Here is an 11,544-nt window from a genome sequence, read left to right as displayed (position 1 = left end):
CCACAGCACATCACAACAGTCCCTGCTGGGGGATGTTTTAGGATGCTACAATTGCCATGAAAGCACACACCTGTATCTCCCTGTCTCAGGAATGCAAGAAATTCACCAGGAAGGCAGACATTTTTTTTTGGAACCAGGCCTGGGACAAATTAAATATTTGTCTAAATATTTAATTTACATTTTAGCTATGTTTATATATTTAAATATTTAAAAGCTATTTTAACAAATTGTTAAAATAAATGTTCTATCCTCTTACCTTGACAAATATATCTTTAAAAAGGCAAAATCCAAAATATTGTAAAGCTGTGATTTTTGTAGTTATTTTATTATCCCCCCTTTTTTTAAAAAAAGGTTTCTTTTTTGGCCGTGCCCTGAGGCATGTGGTATCTTAGTGCCCCAACCAGGGATTGAACCTGGGCCCCCTTCACTGGGAGCATGGAGTCTTAACCCCTGGACCACCAGGGAAGTCCCTTTTGTAGTTACTTTAATTTTTAAAAATTTAAGCCATTAAATATTTTTATAAAAATAATTACAATTTTTGCATTCAATAACCACTTAATTCCCAGTGTAAAGAATTGGTATTGGAACTTCCCTGGTGGCACAGCAGTTAAGAACCCACCTGCCAATGCAAGGGACGTGGGTTCGTGCCCTGGTCCGGGAAGATCCCACGTGCCGCAGAGCAACTAAGCCCAAGCGCCACAACTACCGAGCCTGCGCTCTCACCCCGCGCACCTAGAACCTGTGCTCCACAAGAGAAACCACTGCAATGAGAAGCGCGTGCACCGCAATGAAGAGCACCCCCGCCCCCCCCACAACTAGAGAAAGCCCACGCGCAGCAATTAAGACCCAATGCAGCCAAAAATAAATAAATAAATAAATAAGAATTGGTATCACACTTCAAGCATGATACATCTAGAACTACATGTATAAAAATCAGAGTAATAGGGCCTCCCTGGTGGCGCAGTGGTTGAGAGTCCGCCTGCCGATGCAGGGGATACGGGTTCGTGCCCCGGTCCGGGAGGATCCCATATGCCGCGGAGCGGCTGGGCCCGTGAGCCATGGCCGCTGGGCCTGCGCATCCGGAGCCTGTGCTCCGCAACGGGAGAGGCCACAACAGCGCGAAGCCCACATACCGCAAAAAGAAAAAAAAAAAAAAAAATCAGAGTAATAAAAATTGCTTCTATTTTTATTTTTTTAAACTATCCAATTTAGGATGTTTATTTTTGGCACGAGGCATTGAGGACTCTTTTACATTAAAAATTAAGGTAGGGCTTCCCTGGTGGCGCAGTGGTTGAGAGTCTGCCTGCCGACGCGGGGCACACGGGTTCGTGTCCCGGTCCGGGAAGATCCCACATGCTGCGGAGCGGCTGGGCCCGTGAGCCATGGCCGCTGAGCCTGCGCGTCTGGAGCCTGTGCTCCGCAATGGGAGAGGCCACAACAGTGAGAGGCCCGCGTACCGCAAAAAAAAAAAAAAAAAAAAAAAAAATTAAGGTAAGATCTTACTCCAATAAAGATCTATTAAAAAAACAAAACAAAATGTCTCATAGTATGTTGTTCAGAGATCTTTCTTTACTATTTTTAAATGTTCTTAAGCCACACGTGCAATTGTTGTGAACAGCACACTAATTTTCTAGTACTTTTGGAACCATGAATTGAATGGCAAGAAAATAAACACTAGGTAGTGGGCAAGACTCTATTGCTATTTATGTTATCAGAGAGGAAGAATTTGACAAATTTAAAAATGTGTCTTTTTCTTTTACCTAAGCACTTTGCTGCTCAAATCTTAGCAGCATTCCAAAGCACTGTCCACAGACAGTGATGCTGGAGATGATCTGTGATATAATTTCCACCAAATAACCCTCAAGGACCCAGCAGCCATCTTTTTGACTGAGGATACCAACCCATCATATACTCTTTCGTGTGAGATGAAATGAGATAATGTGAGATACTATATGTACACATGTTTCATAAATGGTAAGACATCATACAAACAGTAATGAATACAGTCTCCATTGCCCTGATCAGTGATTGGTCCATTTCTAATGACCCACAGCTTTTGATTGATATTTCCAGTACCTGAGCCAGACCCATCTGCCCTGTCCGTCTTATCTGGAGTTCAAATTTTGATAGCCCATCCACCAGTTCCTCTGTTTTAGATACCTGCCACCAGTCAGCATAGCGCTTTTCCGGTGCCCGGACAACCTTTATGTGGTACATTGGAGATGGTTCTTAAAGTAGTGGAGAGCCAACTTGAACTGGATCTGAGCTTTGGTGTTGGTCCGGTATACGTTGTAGCTCCTCTCCAGGGCTGCCAGCTCTGGGTCCGCCGCTGGAGAACGGGGCTGGTGACCTATAATCACATTTGAGCAGGACCCCACAAGCAGGCTCCCGAGCCCATCAATAAAGAACTCTGCCAAGAGAGGGAAAGTGCAAGAAGGACATGTGAGCTTCCGCCAGAGACCCAGGGCCATGCTGCAGGTCTGGGAGGAGAGTCAGGGGGAGGGGACATAATTTATACCCCTGGGGAGCTTCCCCCCCTGTGAAGCCACCTGCCCAGGCTACTGAGTTGGAAGGACAGACAGTGATATGGGTAGAGAGACACAGATTGGCTTCCAACTGGACGGAACTGTGGACTCCAGGACTGAGGGGAATGAGAGGGAAGGTCACCAGCTGCAGTTACACAGGACAGGATGTCTGGCAAAGGAGCGGGTGGGAAAAGAGGGAGGGGCCAGAGCTGTAGGCAAAGGAAGGGGAAGGGTGTCTTGGAGAAGCAGAACAGCCTGGGGGAGGCAAGAAGGCAGAGAGAGTGGAGGGAGGCAAGAGAGACCATGAGGTCTCCATTTTAGGGAGAAAGGGTGAGCTCCCCATTTTGGGGAGAAAGAAAGCTCCCCTGAGCAGTGGCACACGGCCCTCCCTCCTTGGGCAAAAACAGGCTTCTGAGAACAGTCCACAGCACAGCTCCCTTCCTCACTCTCCAGCCTCCCCACCTGAGTGAGCCACTCGCTGCAGGCGGGGGTCGAAGCCAACTCTTTGGAGCCGCTCTGTGTGGGCCAGGAAGAAGTTGACAACACCACTGGTCACCACGCAGCTGGGGAAGCCGTCCAGGGGCCGGAAAGACCCTGATCGCCGGTGGAGACAGTCCCCATTCTCACTGTGCTCCAGGAAGAGCTTAAACTGGAACAAGTTTCCAAGCACACTGCCGCCTACCTAGCCGGTGGGCAGAGAAATCCACATTAGAGAATAGACTCAATATCCATGTAGCCGCTGTCAAGAAGCCTTACTGGACCGAACCTCGGTTATGACAAGAATCACACCCTTTATCTACCCTTCATACTACACTTACACCTAGTGCAAAGGGCAGACATCTCTGCTCCGATTACCCTCCAGTGAGCTCACTCCTTCCAGAAGGTGACTCACTCCCTTCCAGTACAAGGAGTGGTGTTTAGAGGCAAGCAAGAGGCAGCCTGCTCGTGCAGGGGTCCCTGTGTGGACTTCCTGCAGCCAGTAGTTATTCTCAAGCTGCCTTCCTTCCATTCTCTGCTCCCGGCTCACCTGTCTGGGCTGCCTGTCCCTGCACTCGTGGGAGATGCATGCTTCTAGCTGTTGGAGCCCGAGCAAAACAGGACAAGCAATTATATCTATTCCTGAACCATCATCATCACCCAGGGTGGCACAGCAGTCTGATTGTCTGCCATCACCTGTTCCTTCCCTCCCCAGTTAGTAAATGAACCCTCTTGAGTTTTAACTGGATTAAATTAAAGTCTAGCCAATTACCCCACTAAAGATGAAATTTTCCCACTTCCCTTGCAAGGTCTGACCATGTGTCTAAGTCCTGGCTGAAAGGAGGTGATCCAGAACAGATGTCTGCAACTTTTATAAAGATCTCAATCTTAAAAGAGAACTTCTTGTCCTACACTTCCCCTCTCCCCATTTCTTCCGACTGTGCAGCTGAGGACCACCAAGATGGACAATGGGGAAGGAAGCTGGTCCAGGATGACCCTGGAAGGAGAGTCGAGTGCCAGCTTGCATTCTTACACGGGTGGGAACTGCGCTTTCTATGTCATTTACGCTATTGTGATTGGGTCTCTAGAGACATCTTAGTCAAGCCAGATGCTTTGGGGACTGTCCATCTGGAGTATGAAGTAACTGTGGTCACTGTGTTACTTCTTATACATTTTCTTTCTTTTTAACAGCTTTATTGAGATATCTTTGACATATTAAAATTGTATATATTTAAGGTGTACAGCTTGATATTTTGATATATGTATACATTGTGAAAAGATGACCATACTCAAGCTAATTAACAAATCCATCACCTCTACCTAGTAATCTCTGCAAATTTCAAGAATACAACACAGCATTATTAATTATTGTCACCTTTTTCTTCTCTTTTCTATATGTGGCTTGACTTTTGATGTTTTTGTTATTTTTTTAATGTCCTTAAGGCCACACAGTCTTTTACAGCCTTGTGCCATTTTCATTTTTGTAATGGTGTGTGACACTGCCAGAGCCCCGCTTGCTTTCTCCGGCCACTCCAGGGAGGAAGGTACAAGTAATAAACACACCATTTTAAAAACAGAACAACGGTGAGTTTTGCGCGTGGGTGTTGGTGTAATTTGCTCAAAGAAAAGTAAGAACAGACGCAGAAGCAGAACTCGCGTGTCTGATTTCCCGTGTGATGGTCTCAACCCCAGAGCGGTGCTGCATCGCCTCCTGCACCGGGACCTCCCCCGCCCCTTCCGCCCTCCCTTCTCTCTTTCCCTCCTCTTCTTTTGAATACTTTCCTCTCTTCCTTTCTCCTCCCCTTCCCCTCTCACTTGTCAGATTGCAATGGGGTAGAACCAGCAACTCTCCCTTACCACGTCCAGTTCCGTCTTCTCTAGGACATCCACCAGCACCTCAATCTTGGTCTTGTCGTTGAAGAGAAAGTCATCGTCCACCCAGAGAACGTATTTGGTTGTGACCTGAGATATGGCCAGGTTCCTACCAGCAAACCAACCCTGTGAGTAGAGTGAGGTTAGATGGTGGTTGCCTGCCCTGCTACATATCAGCGTCACCTGGGAGCTTTCTCAGTTCCCAACAACCAGGCTGCACCACAAACAGTGGCTGAGAACCTCGGGGTTAAAGGGAGTCCATGTCTCAGAGACACTGGGAGAAGGACAGGGACTCTCTGGATCAAAGACTGAGACAAAGGCAGAAAGTCCTTCCTTGGCCCTGTGGCTAATATGGACAAATGGAAGTCCCCTTTCACCCGAGAGAGTCTCTGTGGCTCTCCCGCCCTTTCCCCTCATGCAGCCTGGACGGTGTTGGAGGGGGGACACTCTGGTACGTATAATATCCACTATTCACTTCCTCCTGTGTGTGCTTGAAAGATGGTGCATGGGGGAGAGAGACGCTCCAGCGAGGGGGGAATTATAGGGATGAGAGGTTTCTCTGCTGTTGGACCTGCATGTCAGGAAACCTTAGACGGTCAGACACCTCAAGTCACTTAGAAGGCCCTCAATCAATTTCCACACCAAGTGTGAGGAGAGGCAGATTAACCACCCTGTTAATGCAGAAAAGGGAGGGTGGCCTGATTTCTCTGTGAATTGGGTATCAGCAAGGGGACACCCCTCCCATGCCAGGACCCTGCTGCCTTGGGAGGGCCGCTGAAGCAGCCCCATTCAGGGCAGAACCTGACGGTGGGCCCTCTTGTCCCGGGAACCAGGTGTCTCCCCATCTGGGAGGGACGTACCTTCCCATAAGGCATGGTGTAATACTCCACATGGCTGTCATTAATTTTCAGGGGCTCCTTGCTGTCATCAGCCACGATCACGGTCAAGTCTGGGTAATACTCACGAATGCTCTGGAGCATGGTCATGAGCTTGTGGGGACGGAGGAAAGTTTTGGTGGCAATGGTCACCAGGTCTCTGAGCTTCCTCTCTGAGCAAGAAAGGGTAGATGTCAGAGCTCTGTCTTCAGGAAGCCTCACTGTCCTGACTTGCATCATTCCGGGGGCACGTGGGTCGTCTGGTGCGGTGGGGTCACATGAAGTGAACGCATGCTGAAAGCTACACCCTCACCTGTTGTTTGTGGGTGAAGGAAACAGAGCCCGACTGCAGAGCCACTTCCCAGAATGACAGAAATCAGAAACCATTCCATACACCCTTGTCTGTACATGCTGCAGCATTACCCGGCTTCTCCTGAGCCTGTGGGAGTGAGTGGGAAGGACACAGGGAGCCAAGAGCACAGCCATTGTGGGAAAAGACCGATCTGGGGTAAACAAACCTTGCAAACTAAAGAACAAAGGCCCTGGGGGCCTGAGTCCCAGAGGAAAAAAACCAGACTCACAGGAATAAAAGATTCACTTTATCTCTGTGCCACTAAGAGTATACTTAGTTGCCACAAGACAAGAAGCTCAACTGTGAATTTTATACCAATCTGTTCCTGGGCTTTCTTACAGAACATTCTCATGCATTTCTTCCCCTCACAGAAGCACTCCCTATTCCTGACAGCCAACATGGAGCCACCTGCTGCTGACAAAGAAGTTGGATGATTTCTGGAAATTATCCGTGATCATGAGACAAACCTCCCTTTTGTTATAAAAGCAACTCTTGAGGCTTCCCTGGTGGCGCAGTGGTTGAGAGTCCGCCTGCACATGCAGGGGACACGGGTTCGTGACCCGGTCCGGGAGGATCCCACATGCCGCGGAGCGGCTGGGCCCGTGAGCCATGGCCGCTGAGCCTGTGCGTCCAGAGCCTGTGCTCCGCAACGGGAGAGGCCACAGTACGGCAAAAAAAAAAAAAGCAATTCTCCCCTTCTACTCAGGGAGCTGGCACTTTTTTCCCGCCTTCTCTCTCTCTCTCTCTCTTTTAAAATTTTTGAATTTTATTTTATTTTATTTTTTATACAGAAGGTTCTTATTAGTTATCCATTTTATACATATTAGTGTATACATGTCAATCCCAATCTCCCCATTCATCCCACCACCACCACCACCCCGCCACTTGGTGTCCATACATTCGTTCTCTACATCTGTGTCTCTATTTCTGCCCTGCAAACCGATTCATCTATACCATTCTTCTAGGTTCCAAATCTATGCATTAATATACAATATTTGTTTTTCTTTCTGACTTACTTCACTCTGTATGACAGTCTCTAGATCCATCCACATCTCTACAAATGACCCAATTTCGTTCCTTTCTATGGCTGAGTAATATTGCATTGTATATATGTACCACATCTTCTTTATCCATTCATCTGTCGATGGACACTTAGGTTGCTTCCATGTCCTGGCTATTGTAAATAGAGCTGCAATGAACATTGTGGTACATGACTCCTTTTGAATTATGGTTTTCTCTGGGTATATGCCCAGTAGTGGGATTGCTGGGTTGTATGGTAGTTCTATTTTTTAGTTTTTTAAGGAACCTCCATACTGTTCTCCATAGTGGCTGTATCAATTTACATTCCCACCAACAGTGCAAGAGGGTTCCCTTTTCTCCACACCCTCTCCAGCATTTGTTGTTTGTAGATTTTTTGATGATACCCATTCTAACTGGTGTGAGGTGATACCTCATTGTAGTTTTGATTTGCATTTCTCTAAAAATTAGTGATCTTGAGCAGCTTTGCATGTGCATCTTGGCCATCTGTATGTGTTCTTTGGAGAAATGTCTATTTAGGTCTTCTGCCCATTTTTGAATTGGGTTGTTTGTTTTTTTAATATTGAGCTGCATGAGCTATTTATATATTTTGGAGATTAATCCTTTGTCTGTTGATTTGTTTTGCAAATACTTTCTCCCATTCTGAGGGTTGTCTTTTCGTCTTGTTTATGGTTTCCTTTGCTGTGCAAAAGCTTTGAAGTTTCATTAGGTCCCATCTGTTTATTTTTGTTTTTATTTCCATTACTCTAGGAGGTGAGTCAAAAAAGATCTTGCTGTGATTTATGTCAAAGAGTGTTCTGCCTATGTTCTCCTCTAAGAGTTTTATACGGGAATAAAGACACAGACCTACTTGAGAATGGACTTGAGGATATGGGGAGGGGGAAGGGTAAGCTGTGACAAAGCCAAAGAGAGGCATGGACATATATACACTACCAAACGTAAGGTAGATAGATAGTGGGAAGCAGCCACAGAGCACAGGGAGATCAGCTCGGTGCTTTGTGACCGCCTGGAGGGGTGGGATGGGGAGGGTGGGAGGGAGGGAGATGCATGAGGGAAGGGATGTGGGAACAGATGTATATGTATGACTGACTCACTTTGTTATAAAGCAGAAACTAATTAAAAAAAAAAAAAAGAGTTTTATAGTGTCCGGTCTTACATTTAGGTCTCTAATCCATTTTGAGTTTATTTCTGTGTATGGTGTTAGGGAGTGTTCTAATTTCATTCTTTTACATGTAGCTGTCCAGTTTTCCCAGCATCACTTATCGAAGAGACCGTCTTTTCCATTGTATATCCTTGCCTCCTTTGTCATAGATTAGTTGACCATAGGTGCGTGGGTTTATCTCTGGGCTTTCTATCCTGTTCCATTGATCTATATTTCTGTTTTTGTGCCAGTACCATATTATCTTGGTTACTGTAGCTTTGTAGTATAGTCTGAAGTCAGGGAGTCTGATTCCTTTAGCTCCGTTTTTTTCTCTCAAGACCACTTTGGCTATTTGGGGCCTTTTGGGTCTCCATACAAATTTTAAGATTTTTTTGTTCTAGTTCTGTAAAAAATGCCATTGGTAATTTGATAGGGATTGCATTGAATCTGTTGATTGCTTTGGGTAGTACAGTCATTTTCACAATATTGATTCTTCCAATCCAAGAACATGGTATACCTTTCCATCTGTTTGTATCATCTTTAATTTCTCTCATCAGTATCTTATAGTTTTCTGCATACAGGTCTTTTGTCTCCATAGGTAGGTTTATTCCTAGGTATTTTATTCTTTTTGTTGCAATGGTAAATGGGAGTGTTTCCTTAATTTCTCTTTCAGATTTTTCATCATTAGTGTATAGGAATGCAAGAGATTTCTGTGCATTAATTTTGTATCCTGCAACTTTACCAAATTTATTGATTAGCTCTAGTAGTTTTCTGGTGGCATCTTTAGGATTCTCTATGTATAGTATCATGTCGTCTGCAAACAGTGACAGTTTTACTTCTTCTTTTCCAACTTGAATTCCTTTTATTTCTTTTTCTTCTCTGATTGCCATGGCTAGGACTTCAAAAACTATGTTGAATAACAGTGGTGAGAGTGGACATCCTTGTCTTCTTCCTGATCTTAGAGAAAAATGCTTTCAGTTTTTCACCATTGAGAATGATGGTTGCTGTGGGTTTTCGTATATGGCTTTTATTATGTTGAGGTAGGTTCCCTCTATGCCCACTTTCTGGAGAGTTTTTATCACAACTGGGTGTTGAATTTTGTCAAAAGCTTTTTCTGCATCTATTGAGATGATCATATGGTTTTTATTCTTCAATTTGTTAATACGGTTTATCACACTGATTGATTTGCGTATATTGAAGAATCCTTGCATCCCTCGGATAAATCCCACTTGATCATGGCGTATGATCCTTTTAATGTGTTGTTGGACTCTGTTTGCTAGTATTTTGTTGAGGATTTTTGCGTCTATATTCATCAGTGATATTGGTCTGTAATTTTCTTTTTTTGTAGTATCTTTGTCTGGTTTTGGTATCAGGGTGATGGTGGCCTCATAGAATGAGTTTGGGAGTGTTCCTTCCTCTGTAATATTTGGAAGAGCTTGAGAAGGATGGGTATTAGCTCTTCTCTAAATGTTTGATAGAATTCACCTGTGAAGCCATCTGGTCCTGGTCTTTTGTTTGTTGGAAGATTTTTAATCACAGTTTCAATTTCATTACTTGTGATTGGTCTGTTCATATTTTCCATTTCTTCCTAGTTTGGTCTTGGAAGGTTATACCTTTCTAAGAATTTGTCCATTTCTTCCAGGTTGTCCATTTTATTGGCATACAGTTGCTTGTTGTAGTCTCTGAGGATGCTTTGTATTTCTGCAGTGTCTGCTGTAACTTCTCCTTTTTCATTTCTAATTTTATTGATTTGAGTCCTCTCCCTCTTTTTCTTGATGAGTCTGGCTAATGGTTTGTCAATTTGGTTTATCTTCTCAAAGAACCAGCTTTTAGTTTTATTGATCTTTGCTATTGTCTTCTTTGTTTGTACTTCATTTATTTCTGCTCTGATCTTTATGATTTCTTTCCTTCTGCTAACTTGGGTTTTGTTTGTTCTTCTTTCTCTAGTTGCTTTAGGTGCAAGGTTAGATTGTTTATTTGAGATTTTTCTTGTTTCCTGAGGTAGGCTTGTATCGCTATAAACTTCCCTCTCAGAACTGCTTTTTCTGTATCCCATAGGTTTTGGATCATCATGTTTTCATTGTCATTTGTCTCTAGGTATTTTTTGATTTCCTCTTTGATTTCTTCAGTGATCTCTTGGTTATTTAGTAACATATAGTTTAGCCTCCATGTGTTTTGTGGGTTTTTTACATTTTTTCCCTGTAATTGATTTCTAATCTCATAGCGTTGTGGTCAGAAAAGATGCTTGATATGATTTCAGTTTTCTTAACTTTACTGAGGCTTGATTTGTGACCCAAGATGTGCTCTATCCTGGAGAATGTTCCATGTGCGCTTGAGAAGAAAGTGTAATCTGCTGTTTTTGGATGGAATGTCTTATAAATATCAATTAAATTATCTGGTATGTTGTGTCATTTAAAACTTGTGTTTCCTTATTAAATTTCTGTTTGGATGATCTGTCCATTGGTATAAGTGAGGTGTTAAAGTCCCCCACTATTATTGTGTAACTGTCGATTTCCTCTTTTATAGCTGTTAGCAGTTGCCTTGTGTATTGAGGTGCGCCTATGTTGGGTGCATATATATTTATAATTGTTACATCTCCTTCTTGGATTGATCCCTTGATCATTATGTAGTGTCCTTTCTTGTTTCTTGTAACATTCTTTATTTTAAAGTCTATTTTGTCTGATATGAGTATTGCTACTCCAGCTTTCTTTTGATTTCCATTTGCATGGAGTATCTTTTTCCATCCCCTCACCTTCAGTCTGTATGTGTCCCTAGGTCTGAAGTGGGTCTCTTGTAGACAGCATATATATATATGGGTCTTGTTTTCGTATCCATTCAGCGAGCCTGTGTCTTTTGCTTGGAGCATTTAAGCCATTCATGTTTAAGGTAATTATCGATATGCATGTTCCTATGACCATTTTCTTAATGGTTATGGGTTTGTTTTTGTAGGTCCTTTTCTTCCCTTGTGTTTCCCACTTAGAGAAGTTCCTTTAGCATTTGTTGTAGAGCTGGTTTGGTGGTGCTGAATTCTTTTAGCTTTTGCATGTCTGTAAAGCTTTTGAATTCTCTGTCGTATCTGAATGAGATCCTTGCCGGGTAGAGCAATCTTGGTTGTAGGTTCTTCCCGTTCATCATTTTAAATGTATCCTGCCACTCTCTTCTGGCTTATAGAGTTTCTGCTGAGAAATCAGATGTTAACCTTATGGGAGTTCCCTTGTATGTTATTTGTCATTTTTCCCTTGCTACTTTCAATAATTTTTCTTT

The 11,544-nt window shown here is 43.8% G+C and overlaps 1 protein-coding gene across 3 annotated transcripts in view; it reads right to left on the bottom strand.

The window, feature by feature from the left end:
• Positions 1-1,173: 1,173 nt before the first annotated feature.
• Positions 1,174-11,544, bottom strand: part of B4GALNT2 (beta-1,4-N-acetyl-galactosaminyltransferase 2 (SID blood group)) — a 51,578-nt gene continuing 41,207 nt past the window's right edge. For 2 of the 3 annotated variants that reach the window (XM_081218289.1, XM_081218290.1), the window contains exons 8-11: positions 5,735-5,922; positions 4,860-5,000; positions 2,988-3,207; positions 1,174-2,410 (exon numbers count right to left, since the gene is read on the bottom strand). In XM_081218289.1, the coding sequence (XP_081074415.1) occupies positions 2,205-2,410; positions 2,988-3,207; positions 4,860-5,000; positions 5,735-5,922 (755 nt within the window). In that variant the 3' untranslated portion in view covers positions 1,174-2,204. The remainder of the gene's footprint in view (positions 2,411-2,987; positions 3,208-4,859; positions 5,001-5,734; positions 5,923-11,544) is intronic. The other variant, XR_014013912.1, reaches the window with a different exon arrangement.

Source organism: Mesoplodon bidens (assembly GCF_964165515.1).
Source record: "Mesoplodon bidens genome assembly, chromosome: 19".
Taxonomy (NCBI): domain Eukaryota; kingdom Metazoa; phylum Chordata; class Mammalia; order Artiodactyla; family Ziphiidae; genus Mesoplodon; species Mesoplodon bidens.
The sequence above is the reverse complement of the archived record's forward strand: the minus strand, read 5'-3'. Positions and strand labels throughout refer to the sequence as shown.